This window comes from Pocillopora damicornis, chromosome 8, assembly GCF_964200805.1.
Source record: "Pocillopora damicornis chromosome 8, jaPocDami1.2, whole genome shotgun sequence".
NCBI lineage: Eukaryota > Metazoa > Cnidaria > Anthozoa > Scleractinia > Pocilloporidae > Pocillopora > Pocillopora damicornis.
In genome coordinates, this window is record NC_142677.1 from 16,801,029 (window position 1) to 16,820,847 (window position 19,819).

Genomic DNA, 19,819 nt, shown 5'->3' on the forward strand with positions numbered 1-19,819 from the left:
CAAAGAGACTTCAGTACAAAAAAAAAATTACAAAAAAATTAAAAAACCCTTCCTATTCCCCCAAAACAATTTGATAACGTCCTTCTTCATATGTGGGGTCAAAAGACAGAGGCAAAACGATTCAGCTATTCAAATCTGCGAAGCACTTCAGCTTATCAATCCTTATTCTAAACTATTGGCTGTTGTATTTAATTTGTTGGAGAGGAAATATGAGCCTTACACTGCATTCGAAGCTGTTCATCATCATTCTAAAGATTAACCGACTCTGCACCAAGCTTATACCTCTCGCGAAAGAGGCCTACCTACTTCAAGTCGATTATGAATAGTCGATTATCATTAAATCAAACAAACAAACAAATGATAAATCTATCAAACTGATCATGATTCGTCAGTCAATTAGTAAATCAAAAAGCCAATCAATCAGTCGTAAATAAATTATTTGCCAATCTGTTGGTGATTAAATCAACGAAGATAGAAATAGAATCTAAGAATACCAACGCTATTGAATGATGATGCGGGGAATGATACTTTATTTGGTTTAATTCAACCTCCGAAACTACCATTTACTGGAAACGACCATTTACTCTGGAAGAGAAGGGATTGAAATTAAAGGATTTGACTGATTTTTTTCCTTGGTTACTTATACTTGATATAAAATGATAGGAAGACCAGTAACTTTTGGTTGTCTATGATATAAGAATACTTGAGCATCTTGAATTCTTGTTCTGACAAAAGATAGGTAATATGACTTATTACACCCATTTTGAAATCACTTATGGTCCCTGTAATCTGATTGGCTCTAATTGGTGCGATTTATTCACAAATTGCACCATTTTTTGCTTTAAATCGCATCTTTTCCCCAGCCAGTGAGGAGGCTACACTAAAAACAAAACAACCAATCAGACTTCAAGGCTTGTTTAAAGTAACCGATCATATTGCAGGAAGATGAAAGACATGGAGTATCATATGGCAAATTTTGCAACTTTTGTTTCCAAAACTCTTATTTTTTCCTCCCAAAAAATGGATGAATTTAATTTCAAACCAGCTCAGCCGATTGTATTAATAAAATATTTGAACTGACCAAGTCCTGTATTTGGGCGATTTCAAAACGGATGTAATAAAGTGGTAATTGAACCTCGTGTTGTGCAATTTTGGTCTGAAATCATACTTGTGATTTCAAATCGAACTCGCGCTGCGCGCTCGTTCAATTTTGGAATCACGCGTATGATTTCAGCCCAAATTGCACTCCACTCAGTTCAATTACCATTATTTACAACATATCACTGTTAGCAGTAACACGCAGCTATTGTTGAAAGACCATTTCACTAAGAATCGTCTAAACTACAATTTGGATGTTAAATCTCTTTAATTTCTCAAGAGGAATTTTTCGTACAAAAATTTTACCAAAGAGAGCGGTTTGCGTGCCTATGCTACAGCCAAAGAAAGCAACCTGAGAAGTAACCTAGGATGCACTAGGCAAATAACCAATCAGAAAGCTGTATTTCACCTACGAGATTAATTGACCAATCGGATTGCACAATTTTCAAATCCGATTCTCGCCTGCGTCATCTTTCAAACCACGTGTCAGCTGTAAGATGAAGTTCCCTATCAGGACCCCGATTATAGCGTGGTTGAAGTAAGTCTTTCTGATTGGTTACACATTACTAAATTTATCTACTCATATGCTTTCAGACGAGAAGAAATATTGTAACATTCTTACTTTCAAAGGCTATTTACTAGAATATTTAAATCTCCCTTGCTAACAATATTTATTATCAAACAGGCTAATTGTTAATTAGGCATTCGATTCCTTATTTTCCAAATTGATTACCACTACCTTCTCGTTAAAGACCTATACAAATCATCCTTTGGAAATAACCTACTGCTCTCTGTACCAAATATCTCATCCACTTTCGCTCTGTTTAATTCACAAAACCTGCGTGTAAATAAAAAACACAACAGCGTTTTAGAACTGATCTACCCTGGAAGAAAACTCAACTAAAAAAATTTCCAAATGACTAAAAAACTATCGTTTTTAAATTACATTTACACAAACCTTAAGAAAAAAAATATAGCAAAGACTTTGATTGGTAAAGTTATGGAAAGTTCTTGTAACTGAGGCCGAGCTAGAGATCGCACTATTCGCTCTCAATTTTTTTTGCTTACTGAATTTTGTATAGTTTCTTACGTGCTTGTTGACAAGGAGAACCCGAATGGGGTTTTTCTCGTGTTCCTTTTAATTAAACACATGAAATGAATTTTCCAGCAGATTTCTATAATTCTTTGGCCCCAACAACAACTGCATGTTGTGGTTTAACGAAACAATTTCAAATTAGAACATGAAAAATGTTTATGAACCTGCCGACTAGAAGTCCATGGGTTAGCCGTGACGGAATGGCTTTCCATCCGAGGGAGCAGGATCTTCTCCATTCTTTTTTTGGTCCACTATTACTAGTTTAGCAATTTTTCAGTAGGCCCATGTTTGTATTTTGTGGTTTTCTTCAAGTTTTTTTCGCAAAGAATGAAAATATGGTAATGAATGGCCATAAACCACAAACAATTTAATCAGGTTCATCGAACTTTTCTTTTCCATTTGAAATGCACCTTTGAACCAGTGAGTTGTCATATCAAAGGGTTTCTGCAAGCACATGTTTGCTGTATTCATTTCCAATGGTATACTGATTTACTTGCGATTAATTGCAACTTATCTCCCTTATGAATTATTGTTAATTCTAGTCGACATCTAAAAATATTTTTTAGCCTTCTTTACCAGGTTATTTACAACAGTATTATTATCCTAAATAACTCTATATTTTTTTTATCAAACACCATGAAAAGCTACAAGCATCAAAACTTTTCAACAAGAGGAAATAAAACATATATATAATACATAAATATCAACATATTTCATTTTTGCGAGTAAATCCATACTAAAGACCAACTAAAACCTATAGTGTGATGATGTGATCGTCTGTAGCCTGCTCTCAGCTAATGGAAATGAGCTGCCTCGCGAAAAACGTCAAGGGATGTGGGGGGGGGGGGGGGGGGGGGAGGAGGAAAGGGGGAATCAAGCAAAATGAAGATAAAGATGAACGGGAAAAGCTGTCTCTCTAGCAGCCACAACCGCCGTTAGTCGCTCGCATGCTCTCTTGCTCGTCTCCTCTTACTGAGAACCAGACACAGTTTGGATCGTCCGGGGTTAAGGAAGTCCTGCAAAGGGCTAGCCGGCTCACTGTCGTTTTCAGGACTACCCATACCTGGACTACCACGCCACACGATCGACAGCTACTCTCAGAATTTTTAACTGTCTGTATACTTGTTACACTGCATTACAGCCATTTTACTTTCGATGTGAACTTGCATGATACATAATGGTAGAGTGAGTTTGCCCCAACCTCTTGGCCGTCACAACGTTTAGATACCGCCAATATGATGGCCGCACACTGTGAACTTCCCAGGTGCACTACGATGACATGAACAAAAATTAGAATGATAGTATTTTGAGATGGGGGGAGGGGGGGGGGTGTGTCAAGTGCTACTATTAGTGCTTAAGAGCACAGGAAGACTAACTGTACCCTAGAATTGGTGCATGACTAAACGGGTGTCGACAAGTCCGGCTGGCTGTATCGCAAAATAACAGGTCATAAAATGAACTAAACACGCCTTTTGAATGGTTTTTACTGATGATCTATTGACAGACGCATAGATGCATTTATGAGGTCAACATTAACAAAATTCTGCTTCTTCACCGTCATAAGTAAATCGATTCCACTCATACTACGAACGGAAATCAAAATAGGCTCTAATAGTGTTGTCAAGTTTATATGACGCTTTTAACAGCACAAGGCCTACTCTTTGCAGAGCAAGACACCTCAAGTATGAAAATACGGTTTTCTTACCGCATGAAAGAGGAATGCAGTTGAGAAAGAATACGCTAAGATCTCTGCATAAGGAATGGAAGGAAGAATCCCGGCTGATATACCATGCTTGTACAAAAGCTGAAAGACAAATTTTCTTCATTTTAATCTACCTGTTCGTACACTTCATGCCTCTCATCGACTGTGAAGCAGGAACAAAGAGCAAGTAAACAACATTCGGTAGAACTTGCTCGGAGGCATAAGGGTTACTCTGTGTAGGGACCTAGCCAGGATCTTTCACCCCCCCCCCCCCCACCCCACGCCCTTGAAGTGTGCTTCTATTCCATTAAGAAAGGGAAAAGGGTGAAGTCACATCGCATCTGTACACTGGAAATGGTCCCATCTACATAAAGGCCAATCAAATTCAACCCTCAATGACCAGACACCTGTCTTTTAGAAATTCTTTTTTGATCCCAAAAGTGGCGTCAAATCGCAAAAATATGGACTGTAACTAAAGTAGCAAGGGAATCAATATGCTGAATATTTTTCAACAATTTTGAGCTTTGGACGTGACATGACAGAAAATGAGTTCTCAATGGATTTACTTCTGCCAGACAAGCAGTGTTCACAAACATTCTTAAAGAATCGCATTTACCATCTTTTCAGTATCAAATGTATTTTTTTATAACTACCTCGGAAATTTTAGAAGCTAGGTACAAAGCTATACTTGAACTTCTGTAAAATATCATGGACAGACCGGCTGCTCCACCTACAAGAAGAAAATAGGCAAGTTATGCATACAGATGATGCTTTGTGGGTGAAAAATTTCGTTTGGTTCAACTCAACTTCATCAGCCACAATAACACATATGTTGTTGATACATAGAGTCAACTTGTAATAGGCAGACCGTATGTCAAGCTTACACTAGCCCAAATTCCAAACTTTCCTCCTTTGATTACTGTAAAATGAATCTGTTTATAGCAGACACCTCGAGCAGACGTGAGCTTCATGACGAAATTCAGTTTCATTTCTATCCAATGACATTGAAGGTGATATTGTTCACTTTTGAAACGTTATTATTCTATTTAACAGAAACGCCCAGATTATTCATTCTATCCTCCTTGGATTTCAAGTGCTGCTTAACTTTCATTGCACAGACCCCCTGTAATAAACGAACATGAGCGAGAGTTTTCAAAACACAGATTTCACTAAAGATATACCAATCCTACCTGCTATTAATCCATTCAATTCATCTCTTTTATTTCTCAAGAGTCCTGACACCCATTCAACAGTCTAGAGCAAAATAACAAGTTACCAAAAACAAGTAAATTGTCATAGCTAAAGGCTGGAACAACTCATCTCTATTAATTACTACCAAAAGAAATCATGGATTTCCTCAAAACCTGTTGAGGTAACCAAAAGGTAAATGTTTAACAAGCATGAGTTGACTTTAAATCAAAGCTTCAGAGGCATTGTTCATGGGAACTACAGGCTCACTAGTGGCTACCCAGGTAAATAGAGGACAGGAAGGAGGATAATGTAACTGCAGAGGCTGTTAAGGATTCACATACAAGGTTTGGCAGTGTGGTTTCACAGTTCTCCTTCCCTTTTGTTCTATCCTTAGGGATGTTCTCCATATGCTTTTGAAGGAGGAGACTGCTTAGTGGATTGTGTATCTTGAGGTATACTGGAATGGCTCTGAATATACCTCTTTTTGAGTGGGCCTCCTGCCAATTCAGTAGATAATTGAGAGTTTTCCCTATGGCACAATCTTTGATATAATGAACATACATCAATCAGAATACCAAACTACAGCAAAATTGCTAAAAATGCAATGTTTGGTTCACACACCTTAAAAATTGCAACAAAACTTCCCAGGAATACACCACATCTAAGACAGTCCTCATTATAAAACAATCTCAATAGCTTCCCTAATAAAGTAAAAATGGATAGAAACACTAAATAATGCATAATAACAAACCTTGTGTTTTATGAAACACACTGTTATAAGTGAACTTGAGTTATAAAACCTTAAGTATCCACACATTGTGGACAGTATGCATACTCTGCATACTGATCTCTATACATTTCTACAGGTGCCAACAAGGATAATTAGATTAACAATCAACAACTTATTAAGTTATATTTGATTCAGGGGTGATGACACTTACAGTGTTACTGATAGTGCTATAAAGTAATTTTAAATGTAATAGAAAGCATTTATGGAAATTAATGGAAAGGCTGAGAAAAGATGACGTCTTTTGTACAAACCTGGTCTTTTAAATACATGTCTTATTTGTCCAAGAAGCATGGGCACCAATTGCACAATGTAACCAGTACCAAAGGCCTTTAGTGTTGGTTGTAGCCTGCAACACAATATTTTGAAAAATAAAAACAATTAAAACAATCCCAAGAATAGTTAAGATTATTAACACACTCTTTTAAGACTTAATGCCTTACACTTTTGTTACTTTGGCATAAATTTAATCATAAATTTACAATTGTAATAAAAAAGGCTAAACGTTAAGAATAACAAGCAGAAGTGCACTGTTTGGGTGTCTTGCAGTAACTCTGAAAATGATGTAAAATTTCTTTTTCCTAGTCTGTTCTTCCAACAGGATTATTTGTACAGCAAGGCACTTTGGTTTTCAGGGTTATAAGACATAGTGGTAATAGAGAAAGGGTGAGTATTTTGCTTTTTTTGTAGTTGCTTGCTAAGGCAGCTTTGCTACCTAAGATTAGTAGTTTAGCTTAGGCATGATGTCCTAACAATTGTAATACCTACTATGACTGTTGTTATTTGCAGGATGTGAATTTCACAACAGTGAACACCAACAGAGAACCTTGTGACCAAAGGACACACAATAAATTTTTGAATGAAGTTGGTAAATTTACAAAAAGCATCCAGTTTTGACCAATGACTCACAAAATAAGTCTCTGCACCACTATTTCTTAATTTATTTTTAGGTATTACTAGCTTCTGTGCCATAAAATTGCTCATTCAACATTGCACAGGTGGGATGATGAGCAGAGATAATTAACAACAAAATTTCCAACCTCGTAGGTTGAAGCTGTGAGCTGACTATAGGAAAAAAAACTGAAAGAAGAATTTTCAAATCAACATGCAACTCAGAGTCCTTCCTCTGCTAAAACTGTCTACATGTTTGTAGTGACCCTTAACCAACAAATCCAAATTATGTGTGGTTTCATTCAACTCCTGTAGCTCTGATTACAAAAAGAGAAAAGGGGTGTTCTGCCTAATTAATATCTTCTCTCTGTTTATCATCTTTTTGTATGTTTAAATGTCATAACAAATACTAACCATTTTCGCTGCATCTGACTTTCTCGAATGTTGATTGAGAGACTTGCTTTTAAACTGTCGACTTCTTGGCCAGGACTGTGATCATTTGGACCCAAAAAAAACCTTCAAAGAATAAATCAGAGTACCATGACTTACCCTGAGTTAATCCTTTCAGAAGGTTTTAAGACTAATTTATTCACAAAAATATAATGAACCCTTCAACTCCCAGAGCAACCAAGACAGAATTTCCCCTTATAATATAAAGTAGACCACTGGTGAGAATAAAGAAAAATATCAATTTGGAACCATTAGTTGATCCACTACCAAATCCCCCAGACTAATTTTATAAGAATTGTATGGAAAATAGTAAGGAAAATTCCCAATGAGATCTTGAGAGTGGAAGGGTTAAGATGGTGAGATTTCCCAATCAGATATTTCATCACATACCTTACTAAAGAATTCAAAACACCATCTGTAAGACCTTCCTTTTTCCTAATTGTAAAAGAAATTATATAAATATCCATTACTACCTGAAGTTCCATTTGAAAGACTAAACTGTACTCTGGTTGTATCATGACTACATGAATATATGAAAGTATAAAGCTGTGTTTAGGGAAACTTGGAAGAGAACTGTTGGACAGAGGCTGAACAAAATTTTTTATTAATTAGACAAATTTCCTGTCATCACTAACATTTCACAAGTGTGGATGGTTTGTTGTGACTTGACAAATTTTGGCTGAAGTGGACAAATCTTCAAACACACCACTAACAAAATTTGTCCCAAAAAATTGGATAAGATCAACTAAATAAGCAAAACTGTGATAAATTTATAGATCATTTGTCGTAAAAGCTATGACCAACATGTAATTGAACTGAAATCAGTCTACAAGACAGGCAAAAATTTTCTTTTGTTGCAAAACTTGGGGCTTCTAAAATTTTTAAATGATTTCAGATAAATCCTAGAAATTGGAGATGGAATTCTATATGGCTGGTCTTGTGAACAGAACAGATGCTGACAGAACTTGACAGCTTTGAAATTTTTAATCCAAATACAACTGATGAAACAAAAATTTGTCATGACAAATTTGTCCTTTGATTTTTTCACAACAGTTCTTGTTTTGTCTGCTGAGGTGGAGAGGCCCTAGGTAAACAGCTATGTATAAAGCAAATTAGCTGGTTAATAAGGCCTAAAGGTGGGTGATGGACACATGCAATTTGATTCTAAGTTAAGGGAGTATTTGAAAGAGATTTTTTAACCACAGCACTACTTACTTATAAAGGTACATCATGATGGCTGTTGCAATACAGAACAACAGAATCTACCGAAACAAGAAAAACCTCTGTAAACATTAACAGCGTTGAATAACATTATTTACTGTCATTATCTCTACTCTCCTCCCAATTGTTTTTGCTCTTCAAAAGCAAAGCTACCAGAAGAGTCAATATATCAGGCTGGTCACATTGAGACTCTCACACATAATTGATGAAGATGATCTTTAAAAATTTTGTGGGAAATTATGACAGACAACATCTGCTTTGCAAGGGTAAAAGTTGGTCAGTTTAGGAAATAAGCCCTCTCTTTTAGAATGTACCCCTCAGGGAATTTTCACTGCAAGCATCTTACAGGGAACAATATGATCATAAATCATATGACAAATGATTTATTTTTTGAAACTCTGAATTCCAGATTTTTTTTTGTTTCGACAAACACTTGTATACACTCTGAGAGAATTTTTTTTCTATGAAATGAACTGCTAGTTTGCGCCTGGGATTCATGATCAATATAAAGGGTTTACACTCCAGCTACATCATTGTTTTGTGTTGTTGGGTAAGACATTTAACCCTCTCAGTAACTCTCTCCATCCAGGAGTATAATTGGTTACCAATTAACCCTTTTTACCCTAACATCAGTAGACATATTCTCCATACTGTTCATGATACATTTCTTGTGGTGCTAACAAGGAGAATTTGTTTAATAATCAAGAGTTTCTTTTGTTGGTGATCATTTCCATTATTCTCATGACATTAATGTTTGATTCAGTGGTTATATTGTGAGGAGAAATTAGATGCTAGTCACTCTTAGGGGTTAAAGGGTTAAGTATCAAGGGAAGTTCGGGAAATACATGGGAAGGGGGGACAAGGGTGAGAGTAACCTGGAGTGGAAAACTTAGTTTAGGAAATGGACCCTTTTCCTTAGGCATGTACTACTAAGTGGATTTTCACTGCAAGCATTTCAGAGAAAATAATCAAATTTCAACTGATTTTTTTCTAAGTATCACACTGAAGCAGTAGTTATAGCCTTAGTCCACATGTTACAGAAAATGGGATTGGCTGTGGCAGTTAAGGGAATTGGTTCATTAGGCAAACTCTCCATTGTTATACAAAATTTTCATTCTAAAAACAGAAAAATAAACACATCCCAACAAAATTATTTTTTGCAGTTCAGTCTTCCAGTTCCATCATCACCAGTGAGTCTCATGGACATGGACAGGGCACATCACAACACTGCAAGTTGATGGTAATATATACTATATACATATATATATATATTGTATAAAGCATACCTCTCCATTAGGAACAGGATGAATGAGACCCCTCTCCTTTAGCATGTTGTAAGTTGTTTCAACACCCTAAGGTTTACACAGATAGAAAAGTACAGTCATATTCCTCAACTGACAAACAAAGTTGTTGGGTTTGAAATGATTCAACCCCACAACTCTCTCCATTGACATTTTTCTTTATCATTCCCTCTGTCAAACCCCAAAATTGAGAGGGGAAAAGAGGAAGCCAACAGGCAGAAGATATTTGACAACCTCCAGGAACATAACAGCAATGGTTAAACCTTTCCCTTTGTCTTTTTCTTTGACGAAATTGCCTTGAAGAAAAAAAGAGTTGGAGCACAGAAGTTCCTGTCATACAAAAAATATATTGGCAAAAGCATTTTATAATGATGAATTGCTTCTTGGAGGTTGGCTCTGATTAAAACAAATCCCTCCAATCATAAGAGTTCACGGAGAAGCCTGGAATTAAGACACCACCATTAACCTTAAATAGGTATTTATAAAAATGTACAAAGATGATGAAAATTATAAAAATATCTGTTATTTAAGGATAGTTACCAAATTTGTCATGTATAGTGCAAGGGTGCCTCTTCTGCTTTTTTTCTCAACTAGAATGGCAGTAAGAGATGCTAGAAATCCAGGGAGAAACACAGTTGACAGGTAGCTGAAAGATCCAATGAGCTTCCTGACAAAGAAGAAAAAATGTTCTTCACATTGGGTATTGACCAATGTACTACGGCCTGCTATTTTAAACACATTTGACTTATTTTTATAAATCAATTTTCTTTATGTTATATCCATCATCATAATTTGACTATTAATTGAAACTGATTTGAAACATTTCAAACCAAGAAAACATGCGATATCACAAGGTATATGGTAAAAGACTTCAGGAAATTAAAAATCCACATTTACATCATATATCTCTTCTTTACTGACTAAAATAAAATTCCTTTATTCACTGTAATTGCTAAAAATTATTTACAAAAATTATGATAAAATCCTTTAAAAATCAAAAAATACATTAAAATGTCCAATAAAAATCTTGGAGAAACTAACGGATACATGCTTCATTTATGTTTCCTCCTTGAACTTTAAAGAAGGACAAGATAATAATAAAAAAGAAAGTAATAATAGTAATGTGAAGAATATTAAAAGTTCTAATCCTAAAATCTTATGCTCCTAATTCCAAAGCCCCTACTAATCCTAAATGTGAGGAATATTAAATGCTCCAATCTTAAAATCTCCTTAGTTCCTAAATCAATTTCAAAATTGTTGTCTGTAATGTTCAGCGGAGCTCTTCACATACACTGTGAGCCTCTCAAGCATAGCAACGCAGACTTCAGGAGGGCAACAACATCATAACACTAAGTCTACTGCAATAGTCTTAACCCTTTAACTCCCAGATCAAATTTGTATTTCTCCTTATTGTCAACCATACAATTCTTTTAATGTTAGTTCAGAGAATTTAGTATGGGATCAACTAATTATCTCCAAATTGATATTTTCCTTTATTCCCATCACTTATCTGGTTGATATTGTGTTGATGTTGTAAGGAGAAATTCTGTCTTGGTCACTCACAGGAGTTAAAGGGTTATCAAGACTATAACAAAATCATCAAAGTAAACAGACCTTAATAGACAGACATAAACCACCAGTCCTCCACCATTGACAGCCAGAAAACAGGATGACCTGATTACATCCAGTAGATACTTATATTTAAAGTACTTTACATCAGCCCTCCTCAGAATACCACCAATCTTCAAATAAAATTGGAAGTACCCAAAGATGATAAATATATCACATTCATATTAATAATAGATACACTGGAAAAAGTGTAGAGCATAAATGGATACAATTTCAAACCAAAAGTTTTATGTCCAACACAACTATTTATTTGGTTTTCCATGTAACATTTCTGAGTTTGCTCTTTCCATCAACTTGAGGGAAAACAAGTCTGACTAGTTTCCTGAGGGACCATACATTAAGTGCTTTTTTACATATTTAGACTTTCTCCTAAACAATCATGTGCTGTTGTAATTGGTGCACAGACAACAACTGCACAATTGTATCCTAGTTGGAATACATTAGAATTCGATCAGGGGCATGTGACCAAGAATCAACCAATCACAGTGCTTGTTTTGTTAGGAGAAAGTCTAGGTATATAACAATAGCCATTGTTTGTTAGTAGCCTCCTTTTGGTGTCAACTTAAGCAAAGCTACTAGGTGGTATACGAAAACAAGACATGGTTTCTTGGGTGTGTGATTTTCTCTGCTACTAAACAATGCCATTACAGACTTATGGGATTACATAATTTTAATTACATTTGTGATTAGGAAAAACAAAATCACATTGTTATTCCTGGATGTGTCTTCCTCCAACTGGAATTTTAAATAAGTAACAACCTTCAATAAAACTGTATGGAGCCTGTAATTACAATTCCAAGAGGAGATTAGAGAATCCTGTTTTTTAATTCAGAATCATCTGAAGGCATAAGGATGTAATATTCAACAGGGAGAGAATATCCAGATCAACTCCTTCAATTCTGTTCCCTGGGCATGTGGGGAGATATAATAACATTCCAAGACTTAGGAACATAGCATTTTCAATTGATTCACAAGAGAAACTTGACACGCCATTCAAGGCTTCGTGACGATTTTTAAAACAACTTTGCTTCCTTTTACTGTGAACACCGAAAACGTGCTCTAACACTCTCAACAATTACGTAACATGGAGAAATATTCCTCAGACAAGTATTTGTGCTGACCGTAGGATTTATGGTTTCCACTAACCAAAGATTTTTGGAGTACGATACTATTAATACAAAAGCCGTTTTTTTAGTATTATAGATATAGACTACCTGATATATAAGCTTACATTACTATGTGATATCAAAAGTCATCAAAATTTGCAAATAATTATTTTTGTAGTGCCATCTTACCATGTAAAGGAGACCATAAATTTTCAAGGATTCCACAAAACACGAACGAAAGATTCCTGCAGCCGCAGAAGAACATGATGGAGTCCACGTATGTGCTAATTCGTGACACGAAATCCTAGAGGTAAAAGGATGTAATATTTTTGAAAAAACAACCATACTGTCACCGTCCGATGACTTGTTCTTGAGACATTAGTGCAATATTATTTGATGTGAATAACCGCCATATTGCACCGAATTGACGGCGAGAGGACTGGGTTAGAGAAAGACAAGTGTTCGCTAATATTGCCCGTCAGATTTTGAAAGTGAAGTTTACTAAGTATCTAACTACGGTCTACTTCCCTGATCGAACTGAACCGTTACCGCGCTGTGACTGAGCTAGAATTCGACTGACTGAAGAGAGACCAGCACCATTCAAATTTAAAAAAGATATCATGGGGAGGCAAACAATGGGGAGGCTGTGAAAGCAAAAGTGAAAAAACAAGCATACAGCCACGAGCGAGCAAGTCTTTATAAGAGAATACTGAATTTTGTTGTTTACTTCAGTGCAGCTTAGACTGACTTCGTAGAGACCTTATGAAAAAATCCACGTTACAACCCTGGTTTGAAAATCCCTAACAGTCAATTCAAGCTGCGAGAAGAGGGGTATCTGAAATGATTGCAGGGGTCACCAATAGGCGTAGCCACAAGTTGCCGATAAAAGTGCCAAAAAGTTGCCGAAAAGTTGCCGAATTTCCAAAAAGTCGCCGAAAAAGTGCCGAAATGTAGCTGTTTTTTCTGGACTTGTTTGGGCTTAAAGTTGGTTTTGTTGTGGGTTAAAGGTTAGATCCTTCACATTATATGTAGATTTTATTCGCACTTTGCTTCTTAACAAAATTTTATTTTTGGAATAGAACGCCTATTCCACAGAATATATTAGAGGGTAATATGCAAATAATCTACTTTTTGTGAGATACTAAGGGCTTGTGACAAGCTACAACGTGCCACGTGATACCGCTGACCTCGTGGACAGGCATCTAACTAGGGTCCCTACACAGTATAAACTAGTTGAGTTACAGGTGACCTTTCTTTCAAAAGCTAATAAGTGTAGCAAAAAAGTAAAAAACCAATGTTCAAAATTCTTAAACATATCAAACGTTGCCGAGAAACTTGTGGCTTAGCTTAGTCACCAAAACCAGAAACTTCACTGAAATATCCAGTTTCTTTTTTGTCCATAACAGGTCCTCGAATAAACTAATGGTGATATAATGACCAATGATGTGTTGAAGAACGTGGCTCTCACCGTGAGAGAGGAAGTACTGGATAAGGGAAACACCAAAAGCCCGCTCATTAAGTCTATTCCTTCCCAGGTCCTCTGAGGTCAGCTGCACTGTAAAGGATACCGAATAAATCATGTGGAAAGCCTCTTTTGGGCAGGAGGTTTCATTCACAATAATAAGACCAGAAGAAAATTTCTGAGTAAAATTTTCGAGTTTCTGCACAGACTGATCAGCTTAATTATGTTTGGAATGTCGCTTTGCTGAAAAATGAACAGCTGAGTTTTCTCATTGGTAAACGCACAGCAGGATACAAATTGTTACAAATCAGGATAAGTGGTAGAAGAAGAAAAAGTTGAAGTTTGCCTCAAATCAGTTTGGCAAGATGTTAAATAATTTTGTTTCATATTGTAAAGCATTCCCCATATCATAAACTCATCATATCTTACATAATAATATATATCAATTCACATTCAGCTCCCTCTCTGTTTCCGTTTTTTTTATTCTTAATACAAATAAAAGTAGATTAAAGTAACGATTTAAGTTTGTTTCTACTCTGCCTTTGACTCGTCACTATTCTACCTTTAACCGTGTAAACCCTAAGAGTGACTCGCATTTCATTTCTTCCTATAATGTCACCCCTGAATCACACATTAAGGTCAAGAGAATGAAGGAAATGATCACCAACTAAAGAAGCTCTTGATCAGTAAACAAATTCTCCTTGTCAGCATCTTAGGAAATGTATAAAGAACAGTATGGAGAATATGATGTAAAGGGTTAAACTGTGATCATAATATTTGCAACAGGGAGTCCATCTTGTAAAAGGGTATAAAAGCCCTGTAGTTCCCAAGGGCTTCCTTGCCCCCTTCAGTCCTTTTTTTTTTAGCTCTCTCAACCTGATTATTAAATTTATGGGAAAATGAATAAAGCATGAAATATTGGCAACCAATTGAAGGAAAACAATCGTGGAATCCACTGAGTGCTAAGGGAGTCAACGTTTTATAGCCCGGCACTGCTCTGCCGCTAAATTAAATCAGATAGTAGCATCATTGTTGACTTTTCATTAACACTTCCCCATAAGGAAAATAAAATTATAAACTCAGAAAGGCTACCGTCATGAATGAGCGATTCTGTTTCCAGTTTAATTTGTTCTGTCATTTATTGAGTAGGTCAGGAAAGTAACTGGTGATTACAGGTTCTTTCTCTTTCATATACGAGGGCGAAACATACTTGCTCGAAATAGGAGGAACATGCTTCAGTTCGCTTAATGTTAAGCGAATTTGCACTGCTTATAGTTCAGTGCTCCAATGAAAAAAACAAGAAAATACTCAATGTAAAGTGCTTTTTTTTAGGGAAGGGAAATAAATCTTTCTCGAAGCCGCGAAGTTGAAAGACAGAAGTTCGAAGGAGTTATAATTAGTACGAAGATTGATGTCCTGTTAATGAGATATCGGCAATTCTATGTCTATCCATTTCACAGTAAGGACCAGTGACCTGAGACAATGTTCATTGATTTCTTTGACATAACACTGCTGAGTATGAACCGGAGACAAATCGACCGATTATTAAGAAGGGAAGCGGTGTTCTTTTATGGTTGGAATCCTTTTAGGCTCACCTTGCCGATAAACCTGCAGGGATCTTCCCAAAGGGATTCTTTGAAAATTGAACCCTTGGTTTAAAGAAGCAAATTGGAACATCACAAGGGCACAAAAGCCTTAAAGTCAACAAACCGCAACCCTGAGCCGGCACACATTTTTTCCTTTATTCGGGGAAGGCTTCCCGCTGTTCGCACACAATAATCGACTTATAATGGTGGCTAACGTATTACTCGATTTAGCAAGTTATCAATCAAATTTTCGCTTTCTTTATTACATGATAAGTCAGCAGATTTTTCGTTTTGGAGCGAAGCTGATTTAAATTTCGTCGTAAATATTTTACTGCATAGCTTTGATTTATGTTCCAAACCATCGATCCGATGAATTGACGACTTAAAAAAATTGAAATCTCTGATGGAAAATTAAAAATATACATACAATACTTTCGTGAGTGCAATGTGATCGATTTTGAGCACGTTTGAGCACGTTTTTTTTTTCCTTTGACAAACTCACAATTTCTTGAAGAGAGTGATCGCTAATTGAGGGATGGACGCAGGGCAAAATTTTATTACGGTCATGAAAGTTACATATGTAAAAAATAAATTAAGAAATAAATACCTTGACTTTTGATGAGAGATTTGAAAGAGTTGCCAAGATTTTTTAGGAGACGGATATTTTTCATGTCCATGACGGAGCCTGGTTACTGCGCTGTATGCCCTTAATTAAGTTTTATTTTTCTGTATAATTTTTGTTTAAAGGAATAGGGATTTGTCTTGGTTATTAATGAAAGGAAATCTAAAAGAGATGTCTCATTCGAAAACTACTACAACTCTACCATCGATCACACTGCATGCAGCGGGCTTTGCGGCTTGCCTGTTTATTCGTGAAGTGTTTGGAGTCGCTCTAAATTAGTCTTGAGGGCACACGGTAGAAGTATGACGCACTTGTTCTCAATCTCAGAGAACAAAGACTAAAGAAAACCTCTCATGTGTTGAAAACAAATGCTGTGTAAATAGAAATGGAGTTTGCAAATTGAAAGCAAGCACCGTGCATTTTACTCGGTTTGCTTTGCTGATTTGATCAACCAATCGCAATTTAGAACAAAATTAAAACTAATTGACAGATGGTTTTGACAGGCGTGGCGTTTAATCAACGCAACGCTCGCTGATTGGTTGCAATGTATATCGCCCGAGTAGAGCACAAAGAACAACACTGCCAGCAATTCTCATGCAGATCAACGATTGCTTACATTTAGCATTTGTGAATTCCGTTCTGGTAAACCGAACTTATGTACCTACATCGAAAACCAATTTAGAGTTTAAGTCTCTAAGCGCAGATCAGCGTCCGAATATCTGGAAACCTCAAGAGCGTGCGCGATTGTACTGTGCTGGCAGAAAGCTTCAAGTGTTGATCTCAGCTGTTGCTGTATTGTATGGATCCGCTTAAGTCTTCTTTACTTGTTGTTGCGATCTTGGCTAGTTCCGTCGCCACTGTGCACGGTCAGGGTTTTGGAAAGAAAGGATGGCAGTGTGAGAAGATAAATACCCCACTTTGTAGTAACATGGGTTACAACGTGACACGAATACCAAACATGCTCGGCCATGAGACTCAGAAAGAAGCCGAAGTACAATTCAAACAGTTTCTTCCTCTGATTAATTTCAATTGTGCGAGTCAGTTGCAGTTCTTTTTGTGCTCGGCATATTTCCCGATGTGTACCGAAATGGTGGACGTTTTGATCACATCCTGCAGGCCATTGTGCGAGTACGTTCGCAAGCAGTGTTTACATGTGTTGGCCGAGTTCGGTATTCCGTGGCCCGCGAAACTCAACTGCACCAAGTTCTTGGAGAGAAACGACGGCCAAAGGATGTGTATGACAGGACCGAATTTTACTGAAGATGCCAGCCCAAAACCTCCTCTCACAAGAAGCACAGGCATAAAACAGAACGGCACGCGTACAGTGACACCAGCGGGAGCGACATACACTGGTTCGGAAGAGTGCAGGAAATTTAAAAATAGCGTCAATTACTATTATGTAGAGAGCACAAGATCATGTGCAGTGTTTTGTAATCAAGAAGGTATTTTTAAAACATCGGACAAAGAAAAGATGAGCAAGTGGATGGCGGTTTGGTCTATATTGTGTTTAGTGTCGACTCTTTCCGTTCTGTGCACGTTCTTTGTGGATACAGTGAGGTTCAAGTATCCGGAACGATCGATAATATGGCTTGCTCTTTGTTACCTTCTTTACTCGATTTCGTTCATCGTTCGTTTAGCAGCTGGTCGAGAGGCGATCTCTTGTGATCGTGAGTACAACACGCCTAAATTTCTCATTCAAGACGGTCGTCGAAATACCGGATGTGCCGTTGTGTTTCTTGTACAGTATTTCTTTAGCATGGCCGCGACAATTTGGTGGGTTATTTTGGCGCTAACGTGGTTTCTGGCTGCCGGAATGAAATGGGGCTACGAAGCCATCGGTTCGTATTCCAACCTCTTTCATGTAATCGCCTGGTCTTTGCCTTGTATCAAAACAATATTTATCTTCATAACTGGCAAAATAGACGGCGATGAGTTGACCGGACTATGCTTTGTTGGGAATCAAGATTTGATCGCGCTTGCCGCGTTTGTTTTGGGGCCACAGTTTACATATCTTATTATCGGAACACTGTTTCTAATCGCCGGATTCGTCGGCCTGTTTCGAATCCGCGCGACCGTACAACGTGATGGAAACACAAAAAGCGAGACGAACAAACTGGAAAGATTGATCGTTCGTCTGGGAATATTTGCGGTATTTTCAACTGTGCCGGCAACCGCTGTTATTGCCTGTTACTTTTACGAGTATGCAAATAAAGAATATTGGTTTTACGGCAAACGGGATAATAGAATCGCCGAACCAAATCTGAGCATTTTCATGCTGAAACTTTTTATGTCACTGTTCGTTGGAACAATTTCGGGAATATGGATCTGGTCACCGAAAACTCTGCAATCGTGGAAAAAGGTTTACTATGTGTTAACCGGGAAAAGGCCCCCACGACCACAGACGCAAAGGAATGGCGGGCACTCCAACGAAACAACAGTTTGAATGTCGCTCCAGGAGCACCTGTCAGACAATTTACTTCAACAAATGCGATAGACGTATATTTTATCCTTCCCAATTCACGTCAAGTTCGCGTTTGTTTGTCTTTTGTTCACTTTTGTGGCGAAGACGAAATCAGTATGAAGGGTCAGGCTTTTCTTAGCTGTAACACACTCAGCTGGTTGCTAACAATTAGCACCTAATTTGCAATCTGAATGCAGCGAGCGAAAATCTATTTTGTACATGGACCAAAAACAACACTGTTATCGAAAGCGTTCTTACTAAGCTCGAGCTTGCTGTTGTTGCGTACTCTTTACAGAAGTTTAGATTTAAATGATATGTATGTATTTTGATTGTCGCCAAAGATCTTACTGTCACTTTACAAGGTTTATTCAATCTATGATTGCTGTGAATTTGTTACCAAAGTTCTGACGACTAGGAAATTTTACTACTGTTGGTACCTTTCAATTGGATACCCCATAGGTTGTCCTCATAAACTTCTAAAGTAAGGTTGCATTTCGTTTCGTGCGTTGATTTCTATATTTATGTATATAACAATCGAAAATGAAGTTGTAAACAAAGATTATTTTAAAAGGCTTTGAGAATCATCTATGGGTCTTCTCATTGTGAAGTGTTTGGTTGATTGGGGTAGTGAAATTGAAATTGACAATTTTGTTTCCTTCGTGATTTAATTTTTGTCGGTCGCTGGGGCAGAGGTGATTCCCATCTTAAATGTGTCGTGTTAATTTAACTTTCTTGCCTTGAAAATTTTAATTGACACTGCTAGCGTGCACGTATAAAAGTTATCTGTTTTGTGCTAATTATTTACTGTTTGTTTTGAGTTCATACGGAGACCTTGCGGCGCATTCTGGCGTTTCTTAGCGATTTTTGGCAATCTGTAACTCATTGGGTATGTTGATTGAAGATATTTCCATCAACGGCGGAGCCGAAGTGCCTGAGGCTTGAGGCATTAATTAAAAAAATTCACATTCGCAGCTAATGATAAATTCATGTTAACTTTGGCTGATATATTTCGACATGATCGGCTGTCAACTTGCCTTTTTTCAGCTGTGGAGAGGAATGTTTCCCGTCTTATTTCTGTGTTTACTCTTTCATTTCGGAACCGCTTTCATCTTTGGCATCCAATTATTATTCTTTTTATCTTTTACCTACGGCGGCCCGCGCGACTGACAAGAGTAAATGAAATGACACCCGATATCCGAAGTGCAGGTACAATCAG

General features: G+C 37.1%; 2 protein-coding genes and 1 long non-coding RNA gene across 3 annotated transcripts; 2 read left to right on the forward strand and 1 right to left on the reverse strand.

Moving 5' to 3' along the window:
* Positions 1-513: 513 nt before the first annotated feature.
* On the reverse strand, positions 514-13,080 carry LOC113672038 (transmembrane protein 135). The gene is made up of 14 exons (XM_027188311.2): positions 12,662-13,080; positions 11,352-11,479; positions 10,278-10,404; positions 9,723-9,788; positions 8,431-8,477; positions 7,606-7,650; positions 7,180-7,281; positions 6,129-6,223; positions 5,709-5,788; positions 5,087-5,150; positions 4,550-4,626; positions 3,900-3,998; positions 3,396-3,463; positions 514-1,936 (listed from the first exon to the last, which is right to left on the reverse strand). The coding sequence occupies exons 1-14, from the start codon at positions 12,815-12,817 to the stop codon at positions 1,834-1,836; spliced, it is 1,257 nt and encodes a 418-aa protein (XP_027044112.2). The 5' UTR covers positions 12,818-13,080; the 3' UTR covers positions 514-1,833.
* Positions 13,081-13,239: 159 nt separating this feature from the next.
* On the forward strand, positions 13,240-14,457 carry LOC149041642 (uncharacterized). The gene is made up of 2 exons (XR_016179290.1): positions 13,240-13,479; positions 13,879-14,457. It is a non-coding gene; the product is annotated as an uncharacterized LOC149041642 (long non-coding RNA).
* Positions 14,458-15,673: 1,216 nt separating this feature from the next.
* On the forward strand, positions 15,674-19,187 carry LOC113672031 (frizzled-4). Its single transcript, XM_027188302.2, has one exon. The coding sequence runs from the start codon at positions 16,942-16,944 to the stop codon at positions 18,583-18,585; it is 1,644 nt and encodes a 547-aa protein (XP_027044103.2). The 5' UTR covers positions 15,674-16,941; the 3' UTR covers positions 18,586-19,187.
* Positions 19,188-19,819: the final 632 nt, after the last annotated feature.